Source organism: Rhipicephalus microplus, chromosome 1, assembly GCF_043290135.1.
Source record: "Rhipicephalus microplus isolate Deutch F79 chromosome 1, USDA_Rmic, whole genome shotgun sequence".
NCBI classification, from domain to species: Eukaryota; Metazoa; Arthropoda; class Arachnida; order Ixodida; family Ixodidae; genus Rhipicephalus; species Rhipicephalus microplus.
The window spans coordinates 157,962,007-157,988,590 of NC_134700.1; the positions used below are offsets into that span (position 1 = coordinate 157,962,007).

The following is a 26,584-nucleotide window of genomic DNA, read 5'->3' on the forward strand; positions in this document are numbered from 1 at the left end:
GCGATGCGGCTTAGGGTGCCGCGCGTTTCAAACCGCTCAAACCACGTGATAAAAAGCCCCCCCCCCCCCCCCCCCTTTTTTTTTTTTTTGCTCACGTACTAAACTGGCGGTCGTCGGAGCTGTAAGAAAGAAGGCCGGATGCAACTTTCCCAACTGATCGCGATGGCGGGCGACACTGAGACGGGGAGCAGCGCGCAGTCACAGATGGCCAATATCGGCGCAAATTTACGAAATTTTGAGCCACCGCGATGCCTTCATACACATTTTTTGCATTTTGTGGTTCGAATTTAGTTTTGAAATTTTCACAGATGAAAGAAGGTTTGAAGATTACAATGCAATAAAAATCAGAAATACGAGAAATTTCGCTAAAAACGCGATTTTTCGACTCGCATCTCCCCTTAAAAATGTTGCAGGAACCCATACTTCTTAGCGAACGTCCCTGTAATAATTTTCTGATCACAGTAAAAGAAACGCTGTAGATTGATAACGAAGGTTCTCCAGGATACGAAAGCCAAACATTACAGCTCATCACGCTGCATGGAATTTGCATTCAACTAACTAAAAGTATGCGTGCCATATTTTTCTCGATAAGGCTCATTAAAGTTTTAACCTTTTTTTACTTTATTTTTTTTTAAACCACGCATTTTGTTTGTTTTGCTTCTATAAAAATGGATCTAGGACAGCTAGACCTGTAATTCTTTTTGCGAAATGTAGCTAAATGAGCTCAGAAAGCAACACAGACTGCCGATTTTCTTAATCTGTGGCTCCGATTTTTTTATTTTAAGATTTGTTTTTGGTTACATGCAGACAATGAGCTTTATTGTGCTGTATTTCGAGAAGTACTTGTTCAATTTTTGATCAGCTTGCAGAGTTGCCCCCTTTAGGTTTTTTAGTATTTATATATGTGTTAGTGACTATGTAATTTTACATACATTTTTTATAGTTTAAGAAAAACATTGTAATTATGTCTATCTCAGAAAATAATTGCCCCACATAAAGTATTGCCAGTTAAGATATGCTCAAGAAAGTGAACAAAGCAGTGCAGTTTCACCTAATTTATTAAAAATTAACCCACGTTATCCTTAAAAACCATGTCCCCTCCCTTATCAAGTCTACCTTCTTTTTGCGTTTTCTCAAAATTCATTTTATGTGCTATACTGTTGCCAGCAGTATCTTTTAGTATCATAATCAGGTATTCTTACTGCAATCAAAAGCTTATTAGTTTCTATACACAATGAGGCTACTAAAGTATGGAATTACTCAAGAGAAAATTGTTTATGTGCTGACAAAACAGATAGGAATTCTCATGTTCCCAACCATTACATTACAGATGGCAATGACTTTTATAAAAATAGAGCTAAAATTAGTGATGGTTTAGTTGTGATGCTTGATCGTTCTAGAATATGTCCATATGAATTTTTCTAGGATAATCAATGGTTAAATATCAGTACAATTGGGCAATCTGACCATTCATTATCAAGTATCTCAACAACTGCTCGAAATTAAAGAAAATGAATTGCATATCTGTTTATAGCAGGTTAAAATATACAATGCATATTTTATTTGAGCGTGATAATAAACATTTTTTTAGAACATCAGTCTCCCCTTAAGTTGGCTAGAAATCATTCTTCCTTGTATCCGCTAATGATGCCATAAACCTGAAGTCCATATTCGTTAGCTAATATGAGTGTTTTGAGCCGCACATATGCATGAAAAATTAAAAATAGATATGCTGGGCAATCCATCCCTATGTGCTGGATCAACATAGCAGATTGCATAACAAGTACACTAAAAAGTGAGTCCATTCATAGGACATTTTTCTTACACCAGGTAAGGGTTTATTATAGAGACCATATTTTAGGCAAACGCATATTTTGTTACTTGCATTCCTATTGTGCCACTTTGATATATGAGCATGAGTTATAGGTTAAGGAGGGGTTTTAAATGTGAAGCATACTGCAAGCAATTTTGGCGTTTATCTGGGTGTGTATCTGTCTGTCTGTCTGTCTATATCTATGTGCTTATGCCTTATAGCATTCGCCTTTACAGCTAACCAGCATATCTTAGAATGTTTACTGAAGGCTATTGCTTGGCCTTACTCATCATTCAGTTGCCCTGCAGTAGTTTCAGCTTACTTTTAGTGCCACTGTGCACTTTGTATTGATGACGTTTGCTGTGCACTTTCTGTTTGTGTAGGGATGTTCCACTGAAGATTCTGGCCCACAACAACCTGATTGGGCGCATCATCGGCAAGAGCGGCAACACCATCAAACGCATCATGGAACAGACTGACACCAAGATCACCGTGTCCAGGTGGGTGGGTGGAGAAGGGTGAAAGAATTTGCACGTTTTTACCCTGCTGGCACTTAACGGCTGGCCCAAAGAGCAAGTCCTTGCTGCATTTGAATGAGCGAGAAGTTTGGTTACCATGAGGATATCGAAAGGACCAGACAAGCCTATGATTAGAGCATGCCTAAAGTGACTGCGAAGCTAGCCATCCTGTCTTGTTGAGCTAATACTTTCTAGATAGTGCACATGTGCGGTTTTATTTTGAAGACCAGAGACGATGTGTGTCACTGGCTCTAGTGCGGCCCTGCATAGCCACAAAGTTTGTGTTGGCATATTTATCATCCAGTTTTTACAACATGCACATGTCCTCATTAGTGAGAACAGCACAATCTTTCCTCGTTGTAAAGGGAATAGCAGGAAATTCGGGTCTGCAGTATAGACGCTGTGTAGTAGATGCTCACCCCATACTGCATAGAGAGGTGGCAGTGTCAACACAGTTGCTCTTTTTTGCACAGCAAAATGAACGGTTTTACAGGAATGTCTGGGATAAGTGCTCACTGGCACTTTGGCAGCAGACTCAATGCTGAAGGGTTACGGATAGGTCTTGTGGCTCCTCGAGCGGGCCATCAATTGCAGGTGTCACAATTGTTTCGTCTGCGAAAGATGACAAAATACAGTCAACTGCCGATTTTTCGGACCCTCTAGGGAGCGAAAAACCGTCCGAAAATTCGAGCAGTTCAAGAAATCGAATGCAGGCAAAAAAAACGCATTATTTAACTGATAATTTTCAATGCAAGCAAAAAAAAAATGTGCCATTTTGCTAATATTTCTCAATGCAAGCAAGAAACGCGCCATTTTATTGATATTTCGTGGATCAAGAGGGTCCAGGTCAAAGTACCAGACTTCCGAAACTCTGCCAAAGCGTCAGTGGGGTGGCTCTGAAAAGAGCCGCTAAAAAAAGGCATGCAGCCGACAGCGGGTGCCGTCAGGGCAGCCGGTGTTAGAGCTGCAGTGGCTTGAAAAACTTGATCCTTGTTTGAACGGCGTTCCGCTTGCATGTGATCACATTCGCCTCGATCTGAGCAAGGGTCATGTCATCACTGTATACCGATGTCAGCGTCATCAATGCTCGCATCAATTCGGTGGTTGTAGGTGGCGCTGGGGTTGGTTCCTCTTTTTCGACATTTGAGTCTGAATCCGCCATAACCTGACTATTTTGTCGCCGGTTAGCTCTGCGCAGAAGTCGAGCTTGTTGTCAGCGTCGACGAACCGCTCAAAAGTTATTTCCGTGGGCATGGAAGCACCAGCAGAGCAGAGGTGGTTGATAATATCGTCCATAAGAGGGCACAAGTCAGTCACGCCGTCGCTTTCTTCAGACAAGTCTGCTGCCTCTGTGTCGAGCACGAAGCCTGCGTGGCGAAAGCAGTTGCGAAGCGTGTCTTGCGTTACTGCCTTCCATGCGTCCGCAAGCATTCAGACAGATGACCGAAGGTCAACGCTGTAGCCACTTCTAGTTCAAAGTGGTGAAACGCTTCGCGAAAGTGCTGCGTGGGAAGCCAGAGCGGCACGCACTAGCACAAGTGCTAAAACAAAAGGAACTTAATTGGCGGCAAAAAAATTTCCGGGTGGATAGTTTCGACTGTCAGCGAAACATCCTTGCACGATAAACACGGTCAGTGTTAGGAATCTCGGAGGCCATGTGTGTTTCTCCGCTAACAATCAAGTCCAAGCAACAGATGCCGCCACAGTAGACCGGCGCGCTTATTTATGCGATCGTAATCGCGTGTGACGCAGTTGTGGTGGTTTCCGACCTTCCGTCGCGTCAAAAAGTCCGGAAAATTGGACTCCGGGGGGTTCGAGCGTCCAAAATTTCATACTTCCTTACACTTTGATTCTATGAGGCTCGTGGCGGTCCCGTGAAGATGTCCAATTATCGGGCATGTCCGAAAATTCGGGTGTCCGAAAAATCGGCAGTTGACTGTATATCTCGTAGCACTGAACCATAATTTGCCATCTTTGCTCGAATCTTGGCCAACCCCCATTCCAGGCAAACCCCCCAAAAGTCCGAAGCTCGGGAGGGGGGGGGTCCTCTTACCTGGAATATAGGCTGAACGAAACGTCGAAGACAGCGTTCGCCAAGAGCAAACATTTATTGAACGTGAAATAGATGCCGTGAGTATATACGTATGTCTTGTCATAACCCTTGCAAAGTGTTTTCAACTGTAATCGCAAAACTCTGATCAATTGTGTTTGTGACCTCAGTAGGGAGATTTGACGGTATTATTCAGTTAACGCTTGGTATAACAGTTTTTTGGGACCTTGTACCTGTGAAGCCTACAATGTTGAATTCCCCCCCCCCCTTTCCTTTTGTTCCTCAACAGCCTGCACGATGGCAGTGCCCTTCACTTGGAGCGTGTCATCACCATCAAGGGCAAGCCAGAAGGCGTGTGCCGTGCAGAGCAGTTGGTGAGCGCCAAGCTGCGACAGTCGTACGAAAGTGACTTGGCGGCATTGGTGCCACAGAGCCTTATGTTCCCTGGGCTGCACCCAATGGCCATGATGTCGGCCTACCCTCCGCCGCCGCCCCCACACGGACCCCCTGCACGGCCGCCCCACTACAGGAGCGGAGGGGGAGGCGGCCCCTACCCGCACCCTCCCGCCGTTGGAGGGGGTTACATGGGAGGTGCCGTACATGGTCCCATGGGGGGTTACATGTCGCCCAGCCATGGCGGGGTAGAGAGGGAGCTGGTCTGCCTCTACATCCCAAACACTGCCGTGGGCGCCATCATCGGCACGGGTGGAAGCAGCATCCGCGACATGATCATGATCTCGGGGGCTTCCATCAAAGTGAGTGAAACTCTGTGATGTAGGGAATTAGTCCCCCCTTAATATTTTTTGTTTCACTAGGTTGCCCAACCAAACAAGGATGACCCTGCTGATGCTCACGAGAGAAAGGTCACGATTGTTGGAACTCCCGAGTGCCAGTGGAGGGTAAGAAACGTTCAGCCTAGCACCTTCTAGCGTCATGCATGCACCTGGCAACAGTATGTCAAACAGTTGGTGACAGTATGGTAGAAGGCACTTGTAAATGACATACCGTATTTACTCGCGTAATGAACCCTCCTTTCTTGTTTTTTTTTTCCAAAAAAGTTGACGCCAATTTATTCGTTGATTATGCGGGAGAAAAAAAGTCACGGTAGTTATAACAGCGAAAGTTTTGGGTGACGACTTTGCTTTGTCTGACCCATGAAAGGCATTACTAATCTTTTTTGTAGCCCGAAGCTCTTTTTGTTTCGTCCCATAACGAAAGTGCGTGTGCATGGATCCACGCCAAAGTGTCGTTCAGCTGCTCAGTTCCAATGCACCAGCGCATCCAGCCATGCATCTAGCGTACCGGCCGAACACGCCCTGCGCAGGTGTCCCAAATAAGTTCACGACAAACCCAACAACAAAAACGCAGCATCAGATGGCGACGCACAAACGTTGTGGTAGACATTGCAGGTGCATATCGTGCTGTCGTCGCGGTGGGTGCGGTTGCACTTTGCATAGGTCCGAGATGGCGAGCGCGCGGCGTGTTCCATGAAGCAGCGCGAGCGCCATTTTGGACTCCACAAGCTTTGTTTTTGTGTCGCTGTGCTTGCGTGGCGCTATCAGCAAAGAGGTTTCTCCTGCATTCGACAGATAGCGCTTTGCCGTACAAAGCGAGACTTTCAAATTTTGATTGACGTCGTCTGCGCTTGCGCTGCTCGTAACTGTTTAGCATGGTTGCAAAACTATCCTTGGCTTAATTGCGTTATTTCGTCATATAATGGCTTGATTTAACATTGTTTCAATCCTTAATTGCACCGGCTATCATACCGAAATAAAATGAACATATACCTTTAAAAAACTTTTTCTTTTTTCAAGGATCAAGGTGGGGGGGCGGGTTCATTACGCGCGTGAATACGATTTTTACTCGCATAAGGAACACACCCTTTTTCTCGAAAAATTGGAGCAAATTTGGGGGTACGTTTAATATGCAGGGCAAATTTTATGAAAAATTTTTTTGGATGAGCGAAAAATGTGGTAATGAAAAAAAAAAGTCGTCACTTAGCTTTTGGCAATTGACGTACGTGTATACTGTTTGGAAACGACTTCTTTGTTGCACTTCACTCGTCTTCGGTGGTTGGCGGCTCTCTTCTGCAAGCTGTCCCTGCGCCGCTTGCGCACTGCATAAAAGCATTTCGCGGCTTTCTTTTCTCGCAATCATTTAACGTGGGAGAAACGCTGGTCTTAGCACAATTGAAAATAGCCCAAAAGAATATATTTCCTGCAAAACTTATTTTCAGAGTGTTCATACTTCTGACCCCCTACTCTCAAATTACTAGCGCATAATTCAGTCTAAAAATCTGATAAAATTGGCCTTCAAAGCACCCCTGCAGCAGTAAAATGCCCGCTAAACCACAAAATTTGTTTGAACTTTGCACACGCGCTATGAGCTTTGCAGCTGGCCGAGCATCGCCATCTTCAGCTAGATTCGAAGCTAGTTGATTTGTGCCACTTCAGAATAACGTCGCTTAAGGGGGACACTGCACCAAAAATCAATTTTCTTAATACTTGGTAGGTGTTGATGAAACTTGGCATGCTTCTTTGGGTTTTTAAGGGGCAGACTGGTTTTCGGGACCAAAAAATGACAGAAAATTTATTTTTCAAAATTGAAATGTTTGGTTTCTGTAAGTATTTTTCTATCTGCAAATTTTCATACACCAGGAAGTCGTTTTTTTTTTTTTTTTTTGTAATGTCATTCTTACTGTTCAGAATCTTGGTGCTGCATGCAGAACCTGCAAATAAAGGGGGGGGGGGAACCGACTTCGAGGTTTCTTTATAATTTGCCGGCACCAGCTCTGCTGTGAATTTATGAGCACCTATACAAGGATTGCAAAACTTGCGCATTATGGTTGTTGCTTTTTGAAGAAGCTGTGTTTTCAGTATTTTTCATTTTGCTGTAAAATAACCGACCAAGGCCTAAATAAACTCTTGCATACTTTCCATCTATAGTCATTATTCTATGTTGCCATACCTTAAATATCACCTTTAATTAAGCACTTTTTTAACAGAGGGTGAACCTGAGTTATCTCACGAACATGATGAGTTACAAGAAAACTGAATAAATATATGAAATCAGCAGAAAAAACTGCATAATACTGTGCAGTTTATCAAGATTACTGAAGAAATAAACTTGTCTAAGACCACTGGCTAACCTCCCTGTCCTTCCTCATTTATTCCTCCTCCTCCTCCTTGTCTAAGACCAGTCTGCCCCCTTAAGGGGAGACGCTCCTCGAAAGCACTTTTTTTTTGTTATTCAACTTAGAGCTTCAGAAATTGGACCACTGATGCAGTTTTTCCTCCTGATTCCAAATCTGTAATCAGTTTTTACATAAGTGCAATAGTTTGGGAGTTGTGTTTCAAGTAATGGTGAAACTTGATAAGTTTTCCGGGAACTTTCGCGCATACTAAATGTTCATGCAGAGAGTTGTTCAATGGCTCCTTTTGCTCCCTATTAGCCATAGAGTGCCGATATCTAGCTAGAAATTGTGCTCCAACTTTGAAACTATGAAAAAAACATCTGTGTAGCAAAGTACCCTTTTTTTTCCACTCGACCACCATTAAATTTATTAATAGATATTTACAGCTGATAGGTTGTGCTGATTCAAGTAGATATCGGCACCCTACGCACTCTCCTCAATGTGTGTGCCAAATTTCGTCGTCGTATGACCATTCTAAGTGCCCGAAACACTTCCCGCAAAAAATGCAAATTGGCCAAAATTGCGAAATGAGAAAAACGCGTTTGAAAGTTTGAAAGTCTGTATTTACAAAAATGAAAAACGCAGTAGCACGAAACTTGTGCTGAACACATACACACATGTCCAGAGGGAATATCAGTTGTCTAAAACTCTCCAGCACCGTAGGTTTTCCCTTCCCGGCTGGTGCGGCAGGACTCTTCCACCCGGGCCCTCTTGGCTGCACTGCGACGGTGTGCCCTCGCCTCAGCGGTCTGACGCACATTCATCTTGTGCATGCGCATGCTGTCTCGGCGGTCGCTGAGGGTAACCAGGGCCTCCGAAGGAAGCACCCCAAGCTCTTCCAGCACCTTTTCAAAGCTCGCGTGGCCCCGGTTGAACCACAGGACTGCAATGGCTGTGGCTGTTTCCACAGCAGTCCGGGAAGCAAACCGGGTCTTTGGACACAGCAGCCATATTTTGCTGTTCAGGGACTCGGCCGCGTTCTGTGTCTTGCCGTGGAGGCACCGGGCAAGCAGCTTCGCATCTGTGAGACGCTTGTAGATTGGGAGGACTGCCAAACCCTGGGCCTTGGTCAGGAGGGGGGTGTGGCACGGTGCAGGCTGGCCCTGCGCCTCAGCACGTCGGTGCTTGCACCACGAGTCTGGGCCTGCAGGACAGAACTTGTGACTTCCAGCACCGTCTGTTGAGCACGAGTGCAAACATGAGGCCCATATGGCAGTGTACATCTTGTGGACATTTCCCCGATTGTTCACAATGGCCACCTGAAAGTAAGTTTGAAGCTTCTGGATGGTGGTCTCCTTCAGCTTCTCCCCTCGTGGAAGTGGCGTTGGCAGCTTCCGCAGGCCGGTGCCCAGACGTTTCGCCACGTGGTTGGTGCACTCCTCTTTTTCAATTGGAGTGTCAGGGTACACGTTGGCATCACAGACCCCGTTGTAGGCCTTGCTGTCTCCATCGCTTAGGAAGATGGTGAACCGCAGGGGTGTCTCATAGTCCACAGTCCTCTGCCAAATGCGCACTGCAGCTTCGGCCTCCATGGCATGCGAAGAACAGTCGCAATTCTTCTCACAAACGGGATGATGAAACGCCTGCCATGTTTCTTCATCGCCTCCCATGTCGTTATGCAAACTGCACGCCAGGCAGAAGTTGGAAAGCACTTCATAGTCCAGGCACAAACCAGTGTCCAAGGACACTACAGTTCCCACACCATTGTGGCTTTTGTGGCCTCTTTTTTGCCATGTGCCGTCAAACATGACTGGCACGTCACTGTTACCAGCCACCTCTTTGGTGACGCTGCGTGCCCTTTGCATGTTTTCACAGACAGCCTTCACTGCCGCACTGTGAATCTTTTTGCCGATAGCATGGAAGGTCTTATGGTGCATAGGGTTTGGCAATCCAACTACTGCACAAAATCGTGAAAGTTGCTCATGCCCGATACCGACGGCACGCGCTGCAAGCACCACTTTCAGGTTCACGGCAAAGGCGTCACGCGAACTCCCGCTGTCGTAGCTTCTGCTTGCACCGCGGCCGCCATCTGACGCGACCCGCTTCGACGAGTACGCGGACGAAAGGATGCTCTCCGAGCACTCCGCATTCTCGCAGTGTAGCTCCAGAAACGCCGAAAGGCCTTTCCGCTTTTTATTCGGTGCCCGAACTGCGAGTTTACTCTCGTGACAAACGGGGCATGCCGCGCCTGCGACGACGGCCGTCAATGCACCCAACTCGCACAGCACTACGCTTTCGGCACGATCGGCATTCGGCCTGACGTCGTTTTCGAATAACGCGATCTTTTTCTGCGATGCACTCACAAAATTCACTGCAGCGTTGATCTCGTCGTCGCAGTTGCCATGGTCGACGTTGCCGTGGTCGATGTTAGGCCTACCGGCCGCTGGCCCGTCGCGGACATTTTCGTTGGCGGTGGCTTTCGTGTACGTCCTCCGCCGCTTCCCTCTGAACTTGTTCTTACTTCTGTATTTCCGATGGTCGGCAACGGCCTTTTTCGGGCTTGCCATCGCACGAAAACAGCGAAAAATAACTCCGGAAAACAGTGAAGCGAACTACGGCAAGAAAACACGGGTGCTGTCAGCCAATGGCGGCCCTGCGTTAGTGGCGCGCGGTTTGAAACGGCGGGAAAAGACTGTTTTTGTTGATTTTTTTTTAGATTTTTCGTGAACGTACGAGACTTCAAGAACCGGGATCGTGGAGAGTAAGGACAACTCTACACGAGCCAGCGGCCGCAATATGGCGGACAGCTCTCTTCGCGGCCCCGCGAGCACGCGAACAGCAGCCCGTTTTGTGTAAATTTCATGATGCCGCGCGTCACTGCCGCTCACTCAGACGCGTTTTTCACTGACTTCTGATGCTTATTTCGCTGTGATATTTTCAGATGTCAAAATATAATGTATAAAGATGATAAAGCAACAAAAAACAGAAAAGGTGAAATTTGGAAAAAAAACGCGACTTTTCGACCCGCGTCTCCCCTTAAGTGGGGAGTCCCCCTTCTGGGGGAAGGGGGGGGGGGGGCACGGGTCTTTAGCACCAAAAAATTGTAAATGGAATTTTTGAAAATGCTATTTTTGAAATCTATGCGCATCATTGTCTTTATCTAAAAAGTATCATATCTAAAACCCATTTTATTCAACCGCTATATGACTTTTTTTTGCATAAATTAGCGTAGATATAAAACCGAAAATCGCACAACTTCATAAATGCACAGCTACCGTGCCACAGCCTCTCGGGCCACTACTTTGGTCTCATTTGAAGGAGCAGCCGTTCGTATTGAATTTTCGCAAGCTAACGCCTTCCTTCATTCACTTTTGTCGGCAGAAAAATGGCGCGAATAAGTTGTAAAACGGTCTTACGTATTGGTTGTTCTAGACACGTGACAAAGGCTAGCTATGCACGCGATTGGCTGAGAGCATAGTCTTCAAACGCAAGTGCGTCGTTGAGGCGGCTGCCATTTTCTCGTGCCGCTCAAATTGCAACAACGATGCCGTTCGAAAAGTTTGCGAGCGACCGTAAGTACAGCAAGAAAAGAAAAAAGTCGTATATATTAAACATCGGAAAAGTTGCGGAACGATCGAGTGTCGTTGAGGATGACGTGGACGCCGAAAATGAGCGACCGTAGGCATCGAACGACGGAGCCGCCGACTCGATTGAGAAGTTCCCTACAGGAGTAGGCTTAACGTGCCTGACAACGAGCACCCGCGACCTCTACCCTGGTGTCGGCCGCATTCGTTGTGACACGTTATCTTGGTACCTACAGATATGGATGAGCGGCAAAATAGGGCCGAAGAAAAAGTGGAAGAGCTAGCATCGACAGCCGTAACGCAACGAAAGGTGGACTTGTTGGCTGCGAGCGACTCCGGTGCCTGCTTGATTGACGAGACCTGTTTCACCGTGGTGTGCTTGGATTTAGTAAACACACTTCTTCAGCACATGAAATGCAAGGTATGTGGTGGAGACGGCACAATTTACCAGAACGAACGAGAATATGATCTTGCCGTGAAACTGGTGCTTTATTGCAGCAACTGCGGTGATAAATCCCCGGTGTGGAGCTCGCCGCGCGTTGACGGGGACAAGAAAGTGAATTCGTTTGCCATAAACATTCTGGCCACGCATGCGATGCAAACTGCTGGCAACAGACAAACGGCCCTGAATGATATTTTCGCCGCTATGAATATCTCTCACCGCGGACTTCACTTGAAAATGGGGCAGGCCTACCAGAAGTGGACACCGGCCGTGATGCGCGCGGTTGAGACGCAAGAAAAAGAGCGTGGAGGCGGTCCGAAAATTATACAGCGAGCTTCATGTGGATAATTCTGGCAATATCGCAGCACGACGGGTCATGGATGACACGCGGACATACGTCCCGCATTGCAATTGGTGCTGTCATTGAACTGATCTCCAGGCTCGTCTTAGACCACGTTGTACCCAGCAACTTCTGCGCTGGTTGTGAATGCTGACCTAAACCAGAAGACCCCGACTATGAAGAGTTGAAGGCCACTCACAAATGCCAGAAAAACTCTCACAAGAAGTCGGGTGAAATGGAAGTTGAGGCTGGCCTTATGCTATTCAAAAGACCTTGGGAGAGGCACAACTGCTTTGTCCGATGGCGACAGCAGGACGCTCCTTGAAGGCAGAAGTGTACGGATACATTGACATCCAGAAAGAGTAGTGTGTCAACCACGTACAGAAGCATATGGGGACAGCCCTTTGCAATCTGCTGGCAGAACAGAAGGGGTGTGATGCCAAACCTTTTGGTGGAAAGTGGAGGTTGACGTGGAGACCTTGAAAACAAACTCAGCTCTAACTATGGCTGGGCAATAAAGTATCGTAGTTATGACATTGAGGCAATGGAAGAGGCTGTGATGGCAGCTAGTCATCACGTAAAATCCAATGACAGTCAATCAAATCACAGCCTTTGTCCTACTGGTCCAGATTCTTGGTGGCAGAAAAATGCTGCGAAAGCTAAAAGAGAGCCAGCACCAGTACAGTGTTACAATCTCTTTGATAATGTGGCAAAAGCCCTGCTTCCCATACACCAGTGCTTATGAGAGGAAGCTTCTGGGGTGGTGTGGATGGCAAAACACAAAGCAGCAATGAGAGCCTGCACTCGCTAGTGTGTTCACTCGCCCCAGAAGAGCAGCACGCATCTCTCTTCAGCGTTTAGGCAGCTATGGCTGAAGCTGTCATGATCTTCAATGCAGGCCATGAAAAAACGTCACAGCAGGAATTTTGCACGAACTATGCATGAACCCCGGTCATCTAAGTGTGAAACGAATGCAAGAAAAAAACCAGCGGCAATCAGTTTCGTCTGCACGCAAACTTGCATCTGCAGAGAGCATGCAGCGAACATTGCAAAAATGACGAAGGTGGTGGGGGTCAAAGTGACTATGCCCCTGGAGCATATTAGTGATTTGGAAGTTGAATTTGTGCATTTGTTTTTATTTCTATGTGCATTTAGGTGTACATTTGTTTTTCTCCAAATGTAAATAAATAGTTTTCGCAGGACTAATTCTGTGATATATCGGCTCCAGATGCAGATATGATGCTAATTCTTTTTGTACCACTTGGCTGAATGAGTGTAGCACACAACGTTGCAGATTCTTAAATTTCCTTTTCACTAATTTTATATATGGAGTGATTGGTGACAAAGTGATTGCCTTACACTGTCAGCTCATGTTCTATAGTCTTTAATTTTGAACCCAGTTCCACGATTCAAACTCAGCTTGTAACAGTCTTCTTTGTGGTTTAGAGAGTAAAACATGCTAGCCAAAAATTTTTATTATGTGGTTACTTGTTATTTGTAATAGTACACAGAGAGAGAGAGAGAGATAGTACACAATTGCAATTAATTTCAAATTATCTCGGGAACTAATCAGGCTAGAGGAAAACAAATTGAAAGTTTAGAATCTGCTTAAAAATTGGTTTATGGGTGAATTTTGATCAAACTTCCATCCTTTCTGAATTAGACATGCTGATTTCAAATATGCTATTACTTTTTTGTGTGCGACTAGTACTTCTCAAAATATTGAGAAATTCATGTTCTTAATTTGGAGGTGAGTTTTGAATGCAAGTAGTGATCAAAAACACTTGCATATGAAAATGATGTTGTATGGTCAGAGCATGCAGTGCTACAAAAATGAATGCTGTAGACTGATTTGGGCCAAAGTTACAGCATGTCAAACTTTTGTGAGCAAAATGCTTTCTTAACACCCAGGAGGAATTATTACTTTTTGAAAACATCTCATGCTGAAAAAAAAAATCGCCGTATTATTGTGCAGCTTCCATTGTGACAGTGCCATCGACACAAAAATATCGTTCATGAATGTCTGGCCATTCCCACCACAGACCATTGCACGCATGGATAAAATGGTTATCTCAAATGCACTGCACGACTTTTCGTCATCGGCTCTGCACAAGTTCCATGCCGTCGTCACTTTGCCACAACAGTCGCACTTCACTATCAGTTCCTTAGCGAGGCCATAGTCGTGGTCACCTGTAACTAGTTTCGCACACCTGCCACGTACTTCGCACTTCACTTTTCACCGTAGGGAATCAGTGGGCAGCCCATTCAGGATCTCCAAGTCTACCATCAAATGCCGTAATTACTCGAATCTAACGCGCACATTTTTTCCAGTTAAGCGAGTTCATAAATCGCATGCGCGTTAGAATCTAGTACGAGAAAAAAAAAAATGAATACGGTCATTCTATTGCCATCGGCATTTCCAAAATCGCCGCCCCCTACGTGCGTCGGCATGGCGCGTCGGCCATTTCTGCCTATGTGTTTCCCATGTGCGGCACTTCGTACGTGTGCTGAGGAGTTCGTCATCTTGTAGTGCATTAGCATCGACGTCATGGAAGGGCCGACTCGAAAAACTCGAAGAGTGCACCAGGAAGCCGCTTTTAAAAGAAAAGTCATTGCTTGTGCCAAAACGGACATAAATCGGGCCGCATCGCGGTCGTTCGGAGTTCCCAAAACGTGCGTGCGGGACTGGCTGAAACAAAAGCAAAAGATTGTCGACAGCAAAGATTCACGCAAAGGCTTCATTGTACTACAGCAGGGTCGGTTTCCGCAAACTGAAGAGCTGCTCGGCGAGTATGTGATTGAGCAGTGAGCGGCACAGCAGCCCGTCATGACAGCACTGCTCCAAGTGCGGGCTATGCAGTTAGCCTTAGAAAAAGGGCTAAGGCCGAGCCAGTTCAAAGTGAGCAGGTGCTGGCTAACTAATTTTATGAAGGGTAAAAGCTTTTCCCTCCGAAGGAGAACGGGCATATGCCAAAAGTTACCGGAGGAGTACGAAGAAAAGCTTCACAGTTTTCAGAGGTGCGTCCTAAACTTGCGGCACAACAACGGCTACCTGCTTGGGCAAATCGGGAATGCCAATCAGGCGGCTCTTTACTTCAACATGCCTGGCACCACAACCGTCGAGAAGACGGGGGCGAAGCAAGTTCGCGTGCTGACATCGGGCCACGGTAAAACTAGAGTGATGGCAATGCTCAATGCTCCGTTGCACGTCAGATAGGCACAAGCTTCCCCCGTACCTCATATTTAAATAGAAGACGCTCTCGATAGGAGTCGTTTTCCCGAGTAATGTGATCGTGCGGGCCAATGAGAAAAATGGGTGCGCGTTGCGTTCGATGTCTTACTTTTTTTTTTCGTCGTGGGAACCGGGTGCGCGTTACAATCGAGGGCGCGGTAGAATCGAGTAATTACGGTATGAAGGTGGAGAGTCCGTGGCGGAGGCTGTAGACAGTGGTGAAAACCACTGTCTTTATCGCGCTGTTTATTTCGTAATACCCCTAAAGGGTATTACGAAATAAAATGGGGGTATTATTGTTGCCGGTGTCGACTCAAGTCGTTCAGGCATGGCTTGATCACAAGCACTCACTCGGGCTATGTCGCTGCTCGTGACAGCTTTAGTGTGAACTCGCACAAAGCTACAGTCGGCGTGAAGAATGTCGTCGTTCTCGGGCGGATCGCTGTCAGTTGCATCGTCGTGGGTCATTTGCTTATCGCTTGTAAAGCCGGAAGATGGCATGTCCTTACCTTGCGAACGGCTATTACCTGCGCCGACAATGTCGGATGCCCTGGCACCACGAGTCCCTTGCTCATCGGTTGCAGAGCGGCGCGATACCATGCCTTTGTGGAGCGAACCTCCATCGCCATTATGGTCTGCTGAATCAACGACGCTCGCTTGCTGATCACTTGCAGAAACCCGTGATGTCGTGCCATTAGCACGTCCCCCCCCCCCCCCCTTTTACCTTGCCTTTGGCCGATCTGATACACTGAGTGGAACTTTCTCGGTCCTCCAAGCACGTTCGTTGTAGGATCGTAACCTAAGCCAAAATGGTGCCTCAACGATCCAGGTTTTCAAATACAGCGCCCTAAGCCAATCAGATGATCCCATTTTTGCCACGTGGTCAGAAGTGGCCAATGGCAACGTTCTACGCCTACTTTCTTTCTTTTTTTATTTAGAAAGTGGCAAGCTCAGTGTTACTCGACCGAGCAATTAAAAAAGTCAGACACGATAGCTTTTCAACGATACCAAGATGGCCACGTTGAAGCGGGCCGTTCAAGTTACAGGCAGCTGAAATAAGCTCGATTTGTCCACAATTCAAAGGGCTGGGGTAGTTCCAACGCATATTTGATTTACGGTTACGCCGCTAATACGCGGGATTTCGAACCTAAAACTTGCACACAAGTGCCACGATAGTAGACAGAATACCTAAATGACACTCTTGAAAATTTGATTTTTGGGAAAATGATTGGGTCCCAAGAGCCGTGTCTCCCCTTAAGCAAAATGACCATTGTCGCGGGTTTTCCTAAGGTTGCTCCCACATTGCTGATTGAATCTCACGGGGCACCCTTTTCGAGTGTACCGTTCCGAGTCTCCCATTGGTTGACATGACCAACGCTTCTTTTTTTCTTTCCCTGACCTCATGGCTCTTCGATCGTGTGTGTGCATGTGTGTTGATTGCACTCATGCATGTTTCTCGACACACAGTGTTTCTACTTTGTGCTGGTAGTTTTGCTATGCCATCAATATCCGAAACCATCCTAGCAACGATATTTTGGTAGCCGTAAAAAGCTGCCTTGGAACAAGAAGGCGGCCGCTAGAAGTGCACGTTGGGACGAGAGTTTGGTGGAGTTTGTTCAAACACTTTTAGCTGAGCATTTGCGATCCGCTGCGGTCAGACCTGTGTATGCTAGCGATTTACACCAACTCATAAAGGTAACTTAAAGCGCACGTGCAGAACTATGGTGCAAACATCCAAATGTGGAGCACATCTCTCGCTCCGCTCTAGTCGATTCAGCAAAGGGTGAAGATGTGTCCACTTGGTTTTGCGGCGATTTCGCTGCCAAGTTAAATGCGCTCGTGGTGGTGGTGGAAATCATTTTATTACAGAAAATCTACCAGAGAGTTGTGGCATATTGCATGTTTGAGTTGCAAGGCCCTATTCCGGGACGCTAGTGGAGTTGGCCGCTGCTCGAGCGCGCCTCACCAAGGAGTGTTAAGCATCCAATGTGGAGCAGCCGAGCAGGTACTCCTCCCAAGTCTCTAGTTGGGTTGGGGAAAGGGGATTAAAAAGGAAGTGGGTTACTGGAACACGAAGCGACGACGTGGTAGGTATCTGCCAGGACTTGGCAGGTCGAGCAGGTGCTACTGATTTCTGGCAAAAAATGCCTGGCGACCGCCGGACTGAAATAGGTGTTCGTCTTGAGCGGGTATAGTACTCGCTCGTCCGCTTTCTCCAGACCAGGTGCGTAGAGGCGGTGCGAAGTCCAGTGCTAGGACAAAATTTTGCGGAAGTCCGTCAAGTTCGTATTGCCAGATTCCGATTGAGGACATGGAGGGGCAATGGCTTGGATCAACGTTACTAGATAGCTTCAGTTGTAAAACTCTCCCCATGTGCCGTGCGCCGCCGGCGTCTCCGTTTCTCGGCGTGCCGCGAGACGGCGGGACCGCCGCATTTTGCTCTACCCGGCCGCTGCTCATCGCGTGCAACGGCGCTTCTCCCAACGGCGCTTCGGCCTTCTTATGACGTTAGTGCACGATAACATCAAAGATTACCCGCTACCCGTCAAGTTGTCCGCGTCCAGACTACATCTAGGCCAGAGTACTTTCCAGTAGCTGCTCAGGATCGCTTAATGTGGGGCAGAAAAGCCGTCCGTCACGGCTCATTGCATTGCTTTCTACAACAGGTCAGCCGAAGCGCATTGTAGTTTGCGCGCGCTTGCGTCGGCTGCTCGCCGGCAGTCAACCACGAGCGTGAACGGTCTGCCGCAAGCTGGTAGCATGGAATAAGCCTCCGTTAAAACTTATTTTGATTGTCTGTTCCGAATTCTATAAAAAATCACGAAACCGCTCATTTTGTTTCCAGCCAAAGAAGCAAGGTCACCATTGGAGCTACGTCATTTAGTGGCTCTAGTAATTATGGCCACTCGAAGAAACTTCCCAATTGTCTCGACGTCCTTTTTGGAATAGTACCTTTTCCATGTCTTGCCCTGACAACAGTTAGCTTTACCAAACGCCACCAACAAGTTAGCTTTACCAAACACCACCAATAGATACATGTGTGCAAGGTTTTTTTTTTTTTTTCATTTACAACAAACTCTACAACTTTGCCAGCGTGCTTACAGCAGCTTAGCGCGTTTGCACGCCGACTTGACCTGCACATTCAAGGCACGCTCTCGCTGAAGGAATCTGGAATAGAAATGTATGCGCGTCACCAAAAAAAAAAAGCTCCTTATCCGGTGAAAGCTCCTTATCCGCACGCGGGATGGCCTTATTCCAAAGCGAGCGAAGCGTCGCATCTTTGGGAGCCGAGAAGTGCCTGTCCGTGTTGTTCTTGTTGCTGCTGTAGCCACTGGTACACCCGGGAACGAAGCAGGCCGGCATTGTCGGCCTCAACCTCACATGCAGAGGCCCACAGCAATGAAATAGAGTCGCTGGAAAATCACTAAATGTGCCACTCGAACGGCATCGCTCATTCAGCACTTCTGAAAACGACCGCGCAATGCGCCGGCTACTGCGGCGCATAAGCGAAACCGCCTGCGAGCGCCCCGGCAACTGAGCCGGTTGCGACTGCAGCGCCACAGAGAGAAAGATCGATGGCGGTTCCGGGCAGCGCCGGCCAGTTTTACAACTGAAAATAATCTAGTAACGTTGGGCTTGGATGGAGGGGCAATGGCTTAGATGAGATGCATGGGCAGCGGTGTTTGCCGCCTCGTTGCCCGGCAGGCCAGAGTGGCCTGGGGGTCCATACTATATGAATGGGGTGAGGGTTAAAACGCCAAGAGGCTGCCGGAATTAGGTGAGCTGCCAGCGTGGCGATGGAACCCTGAAGGTATTGCAGTGATGGAGGTGCTGCTCCAAAATTGCTCCAAACGATGCATGCTGCTCCAAAGTGCAATATTTGCTAGTAACTGCTCCAAACCTGCACCGAAAGGATGTTGGCAAACTAAAAAAAATAAAGTTGAACCATGGGACCATCTTGTGAGTGAAACCAAAAGCAAGCTGTATACACTATCATCCTAGTATGCTACTCAGTGGTGTAAATCTAGAAAACATTTCAAGGGGTGACACATGGCCATGGTGTCCATGGTTTCCAATTCATATCTTTAATATTGGTTGTATATTTATGTAGGAATTAAATCGTGCTTTCAAATAAAATTTTAAAAAGCGAGCATTGGGTTTCAGCTCGGGCAATCGCATTCGTTTCAGTCTTATTTTTTCACCTTTTTTTATTTGCACTGTTTACACAGCTGACGGGTATTTAACACAGGTATGCATTAAATGATAAAAAGCCTTTAAAAAGTTGATTGTGCTATGCTTAACTGTTAACTCAATTATATCACGTGCTAAAGCTAAATCTCAAGCCTGAACACCAGAAAAGTCTGGACTCTCTTGACTATACGGCTTGTATACCAGCGGCATACTAGTGTACAGTGTGTTTAATAATAATTATAATTATTTATTAGGTGCTTAATAAGTGATGTTTTAGACTTCAGGAGTCGTTAGGAAGATGCATTTTCTCTGAAAACACCAATAACAACCCTAACTATAGCATTTTTTCTGCTTCGAAGACGCTTAAGGCTGCTCAAATGCACTATTTCTTCTGCTCCGGAATATGCTCCAAAAAGCAAACTGTCGCTTCCATCACTGGTATTGGGAACAGGCCGAGCGAGAGTCCGTCGGGATGGTGTGTGAGGTGGGATGCGAGGCGGCCAAAGCAATGGCAACCTCCTCAGCTTGCGTCAATGTTGGCTCTAAAGGAGAGGCCATCGATGTGTTTTCCCTCTGTGATCAATGCGCTCGGCAGAAACCAGAGATCTATGCAGTTCCCTGCACTGTTTCGGGACGCTACATCTGCACATGGCTTAGCATAAGTGACGCTCAGCTCTTATTGACCTACTACACAGGGCAGCAGGCTAACATTCCGGTTGTTCTTTCCAGATACTGAGAAAACGCAAGAGGACCCAGCGGCTTTAGTCTCATACCTCATGATCTTTTCAGGACCCCCCTTCCCCAATCACTTGCAATGGCAGGGGCTCAGATAATACATTCCGCATTGGAAATTTTTTTAGTAATGATTCCTTAAATGAAGTGGGATACTTTGTTTTGTTTAGCAGAGAAACAGATGGGGAATGTGTAAATATTTATAGCCGAAATTCCTTTTGGACATTTCTGCTGCGAGTGTCAAAACTTCAAATGCGATTTTCTCAGCCTCACATTTTTTTTTTTTTTTTTTGCCTATCAGACTAGCTTTATGTAACTTTTTGTTATGTTTTTGTGTGGAAATCGCAATAAGTTTTGTGATGTTAACTAGTAAGTAATCAAACTGTGGAGCCATGTTATGTTTTTATGGCTTAGTTGGAAATATCAAATTTTATGAACAATAGTGTAAGCTAAATGCATTTAAAGGGGCCCTGAAACACTTTTTGAGGTACCATGGAATAAATTCACTGGAAAAGTGTTTTACCTCACGCCGCAAAAGTTTTAAGAATTCGTTTACAAAGATTTGTCACACGCTGCAATCACATTCTTTCCTCTTGTCTCGACGAAAGAGCTGGAAGCTGAGAAGGGAGGTATTGGAAGGGCAAACAAAAAACTTTACTCGCGCCTCGTCATTTTGAGCATTTTTTTTTCTTCGAATACGTGGCTTTTTCAGTGCGATCGCACTCACGCACGCGTGGACAAGTGACAGCCTTTTACGGTGACCTCTGTAACAATCGAGACGCCATGTTCAAATCAGCCAATGGCTGATAGATGGGCTTACTGGGCTTATTTTCCGTGATTCGTCGAGAGAAGAGAAAGCTATTTTTATGTGACTTTGATAATTTATTGTGAATTCCAGGCTGTGTGCTGCGCTGTAATATTTGGCTCGCGTGTTGTCGGGAGCCTCTACTACTGATCGGCCGCATTTTCTGACCATGCTCAAAAAGTGTTGCAGGGCACCTTTAACAATTAGGAAGGATCAACACAATTGAACATTGATATAGGGTGGTGCATATCAATATCAATAGCATAGCTCCACATGGCATATTCTTGGCTACTGCTTTGTCTTAACCAGAACCAAGAAGTATTGAGGGAAAGTATCTGAAGGGAGGACGCAGGTCTTCGAACAACCAGAAAATGGCCAAAAATAATTTTTTGCTAAACATATTTTTGGGTCGTTCGTTCTTCTTAGCACCTACTCTCAAATGACTGGTGCTAAATTACTGGCGCCAGAGTTCCCTTTAGTGTACTCATGGGAAACTATGTTCGCCAGTGCTCCGAAACTTTGTCTAGACAACCAGGGGTAAAAATAATGGGTGGTTGAATAGTGCTGGAGGGCCCCATTAAGAATACTGGGTTATGCTGCTGCGTCGGGGTTTTTTTTTTTTTTTTCTCTAATATTCTGTCCTTTTTTGATGCAGGCACAAAGCATGATCTTCAACAAAGTTTGCTATGAAGGCTGCATGGGGAATCCAGACGGCACCTTGAGGGTAGAGATTTTCGTGCCTTCCAACCAGGTTGGCCGCATCATTGGCAAAGGCGGACAAACGGTGAGTCACCAGTTGCTCTTGGATTCGAGTTGCCATTTTCGTTGTGGATTTAGCTTTTTCAGATGCTGTGTCCACACTTGTGTACACCACTCGTTTTCGTTATTTGCATCAAGTAGAGGCTAAGATACGGCATGATACGTCATACATTAGATTAATTGAACCTTCTGCATGATTGTCTTCATTTGACCTCATTTTGCAGCGTACTGATACATATGATCACTTTTCTGAAGTGTCGTGCGATGTGCCGCTTCCTGCAAGCAATGTGAATAGCAGAAATTTTTCTTGCTCGATATCGACATCAACAAAAATAAATTTGCACTGTATTTCTAGCCTGAGATTTGATTCTATGTATGCCTAAAGTAAGCATCAATGACTTTAGGATGAAGAGATATTTAATTGTAACCTAATTAGAACGAGTTACTATGACACATAGATTCAACGATTATCTCGTTATTTGTTGCAGTAGAATATTGAGTGCCTTCAGTTAACGTGGTGGTTCGACACATTTACAGACATTTCTTAATAGTTTTCATCTGAAAGGGTTATGAGTGTGTGTGTGTATGCTCTGCATTGTATCATAACGATTTCACCTTATTATGTAAATCCAAATGACATTGTAAAAAAAATTAAAATATGTAGTGGTGGTCTTTGCAACACTGATGCAACAACACTGATGCACTGATGGGGATTGCTTATGTAGTTAGATTACCTACCTTCTGCTTCTGCATGTGAACTACAGTCGTCTCACGATAATTTAGGCTGATAATTCATAATATCGGGTACTTCAAACAAAATTCAATGTTTTGGTTGGTCCTCTGTCTTTTCAATGTATTTAAAAACCTTTTAATTGAAACTATCCTTCAGGTAATTTATACTTTTTTCGGTTTTATATACCAGAAAATATCTTCTGGTTTCCCACCACTTTTTTAAAATATTGCATGCTTATATAATCCTAATGGTCTAAAAATAAAAAATTTGCCCCTCAGGCTTTCAAGGAAAAAGGCTTTGCTAGAAAAGTAAGGTTCGAAATGTAGCACACGCACGGTAAATTGTGGTGCTTTTTAACTGGTGTAGAGAGCTTTGTGCTGAAGGCGCATACCTATAGCAATAAAGCAGTTGGCAATTCACAATTTCTTGAAAAGGTCTGATCAGCAGTAAATGTCCAATAAAATTGTGGACCTGACAACTCCGCTTTCTGGTCACTGCGTGCAGTGAGGATTTGAAAATGCCTAAATGCCTGAAAATGCCTTTTATGTGATAAAATTGATGTATAACCATAGGGGGGGGGGGTGTCACCTCACCCAGAGAACTTCTGATAATTCAAACAAATTCCTAAGGTTCCTAAGTTTCGCAAGTCGACTGTATGCGGGGGGGGGGGGGGGGGTGTACAAATGTTTGAACTTGATGCACATATTTTCCTTTATTTGAAGAGCTGAGTACTCGAAAAAATTAGAATAGTCGAACAAACGACGAAACAGTATAACCTCGTTACAACAGACCTTCATTGTGAATAGGATTTGGTCTGTTGTAAAAGGAGTCTGTACAATCCATGTACTGTTACAACAGACATTTACGTAAACACGTAATGAGTCTGTTATAACAGGAGAGAATTGAAAGTCACAAACATAGTCAAATAACATATTTAATAAATGTTTTGAAAGAAGCTAGTCAGCTTTGCCTGTACTGTGTGGCGGACAGCTTTAGACACTATACGTGTCTCCATCATGACAAGTGTGTTCATTTCATCTGAAGTCGTGGCCTGTTGTTCAAAATAGTTTTTGAGCCCTTGAATGTAGTCCAACGCCTGAGAAGTTGTGACCTCCTCTGTGACAATCCGTGAGTTGCCTTCTTCATTTTGTTCTTCTTCTTGCTCAGCATTAGGCACTTGGCAAATTTGGGCTACAATCTCTTCATCTGTCAGCTGCTCTGAGCTGACCAGATCATCTGCAGTGACGTAATCCGAAAACTGCTGGCTCCCAAAGGCCTCCTCCACAGCTGACCACACACCAGGATCTGGTTGGTCTTCCTGTGGCAAGCAGTCTGTGCAGTCGCTGTCAACTCGGAAACCTGCTTTCCTAAAGCAATTCTTTACGATTCCTGGCTGAATCTGCGCCCATACAGTTGACAGCACCTGCACGGCAAATTTCAGGTCGATCACAGAGTCCCGCTTCTGCTGCATGTCAAAAAGCAAACACTCAGCAAGGCGTGAGCGGTACCGTGACTTCACTGAGTGCACAATACCTTGGCCAATCGGCTGAGCTTTTGACGTTGTGTTCGGTGGAAAGTACGCCACCTTCGTTGCATGAAGCCCGGGAAGCTTCATATGGCTTGAGCAATTGTCCAGGAATAGCAATTGTCCACATTCCTTTTCTGCTTCATCATCTTGCTGTCAAAATCGAGTAGCCATTTGTTAAAAATATCTTTTGTCATCCAAGCACTTTTGTTGGAGTGCCAGTCCACGGGAACGTACATATTGTGCATGCACCGTGGTCTTCTCGACTTCCCTATCACCAGGAGTTTTTCTTTCTCGCTCCCGTCTATATTGCAGCAGAAAAGAGCGCTAATGCGCTCCTTAGATTTCTTGCCGCCGTGGCATGTGTCATCGCCAAAACAAAAAGTCTTGCCTGGTTTTAACTTATAAAAAATGCCACTTTCATCGGCATTGCATACATCTCGCGGTGCGTAGCCTTCAAGGTGTGCAGGTAGAACATCTGCTATCCAGTCGGCTACAACAATGTCGTCGACGCTGGCAGACTCTCCAGAAAGGCACTTAAACGCGATGGCATGCCTAGATTTAAATCTGCTCAGCCAGCCTTCGCTGCACTGGAACTCTTCTTGGTTAAGAACAACGGCAAGTTGCTCCGCGCGTTTTCGTTGCAGCAGTCCGTTAACGGGTATATTTCGCGAACGGGCGTCACGAAGCCACATCAGCAGGGCCTCTTCAACGTCAGGATATGAAGCTTCGCAGAGCCGGAACCTCTTGGGTTGCAAGTCACCTGAGACTTTTTGCCAAGACTGCCTCTTTGGCGTTGATGATAGTGCTAACCGTCTGCTTCGACAAGCCGTAGGCCACGGCGACGTCCACCTGCTTCTTTCCCTTCTCAACTTGCTCGATGATATCAAGCTTGTCTTTAAGGGAAATCTGCTTGCGCTTTGTCGCTTTGTGACGCACGGCGTTGGCTGATGCGTTCGGCTCCATCGGTTCCATCACACCACGATCACGTCCGCAATGCACAGAGGCCAACAGGATACACAGTGACAAACCATGAGGCCAAACAGCCCCAACTGCCCCAATTGAACAAAGCGAAGTACACGGCGCCAGCAGCGCCTGCGCCGGGCCGAGCATAAGCGCCACTAAACCTTGTATTCCGAGAGGGGCCGCTGCCAAGCTCATGCTTTCTATTTATTTTTCAGTTTGACCACAGTTTTATGCAAGTGGTCACTATTGTCCGTTACGAGTCTAAGATTTTTTTAATCTTTTATCTTTATGTTATTTTGACCACATTGCAATCATTGCAAATTATGGCTCGCTAAATGTAACAGAAGTTGAAGTCAGCCCCGGCAGCCAGATCAATCCAAGCCAAGTGCGGCCTCCCTGAAATGGCCGCCGCTTGTGTTGACACTGCCGGCGTGCTTTTCCCGTGTTGCAACTATGCCTAGCGATGCCTGAAATCGGAAACAATTGAATAGCGGATGTCCGTGATAGAAAAGTCCGCTGTAAAGGCCTGACCACCTTGCTGGCGTCACAATTTAGTCAATTATATCCGAAGGTCCGTTGTAAACGAAGCTCAATCAATGGAAAAGATAGGGAGATCAGCATAACGCCGCGAATTGGTACGTAGTATCCGAATGTCCGTTGTACCCGAGTCCGTTGTAACGAGGTTATACTATATAAAAATTTACGCATTCCTCTTTCTAAAATAACATAAAGGTAAAGCATCTGTTAGATTGTATGGTAGTATTTCACGATTACTGAATGTTATCGCTCGTTGCAGTTGCGCTGTATTTTCTATAATTGTTGATGGTTTACTGTGTGTATGAGTTGAACATCTTTCCTGCTTTATTTTAAGGGGGGAGGTGGGGATCGAAAGTGAAATTCTTTAGTTTTTGTCGTAGAGCAATGAAATTTGGCATGCTTACTGGAAACTGCGCTAAATGATAAATGACAAAGTTTCATTCAGTTATCTCCAGTAGTTCTGGCATTATAAATTTTTTTATCCATCAGTGTACTACCAAACTTGCCCAAAGCCTGGTGTGACAAAAAAACATGGTAGCAGCCTATAGTTGCTCTTATATTTTAGCCATTGGGATGGTTGATGTCGTGACATTCTGCAAATATTTTTATGACTCTGTTTTTATTTTACAGAGAACATTGTATACACGCTTGTAAATGTGGTCGTTATCATAATGTGAAATTAGCTTAGGAGTAAAAATACTGAGGTAGTAATTAACAAATATGAAAACGTCACGACATAGAAAATTCACTGAGGAACACAATGCAAAAAAAACCACATGAAAATCCGTCAAGCCATAGTCATGCAAGCATCGTGGCAAGCTGGACAGTCGGGTGTCACACAGGTCCCGTTAATTAGGGAGGCGATCGCCGGGCTAATTCCAAGAGCCGAAGTATCGGCCCCCCGAACCGCACCACGAAAGCAAGGACAATTTAGAAGTGGTCCTTTTTGGCGCGCCCGCGGACGCCGGCTGTGGCCCAAAGAACAAGTCAGAGCCGAGAGTTGATAAACCAACAAATTATATTCTCAATAATGGCAGATCGAAAATAATACACAAAAATGCACACTCCACAATAGTTGCATACAATATGTCACCAATCAAACCAATCAATCAACGTACTACACAATACAATCAGCCACACTTGAAACAACGGACACGGACAACAATACGCACTACAATGCAGTCGCATGCATTGAACAACCAAGACACTTAAAGACTAAAGAGA

The 26,584-nt window shown here is 45.7% G+C and overlaps 1 protein-coding gene across 2 annotated transcripts in view; it reads left to right on the forward strand.

The window, feature by feature from the left end:
• Window positions 1–26,584, forward strand: part of LOC119178779 (IGF-II mRNA-binding protein) — an 83,413-nt gene that overhangs the window by 27,201 nt on the left and 29,628 nt on the right. For both annotated transcript variants that reach the window (XM_037430022.2, XM_037430024.2), the window contains 4 exons: window positions 2,197–2,313; window positions 4,671–5,136; window positions 5,197–5,280; window positions 21,496–21,624. In XM_037430022.2, coding sequence (XP_037285919.2) covers window positions 2,197–2,313; window positions 4,671–5,136; window positions 5,197–5,280; window positions 21,496–21,624 — 796 coding nt within the window. The remainder of the gene's footprint in view (window positions 1–2,196; window positions 2,314–4,670; window positions 5,137–5,196; window positions 5,281–21,495; window positions 21,625–26,584) is intronic.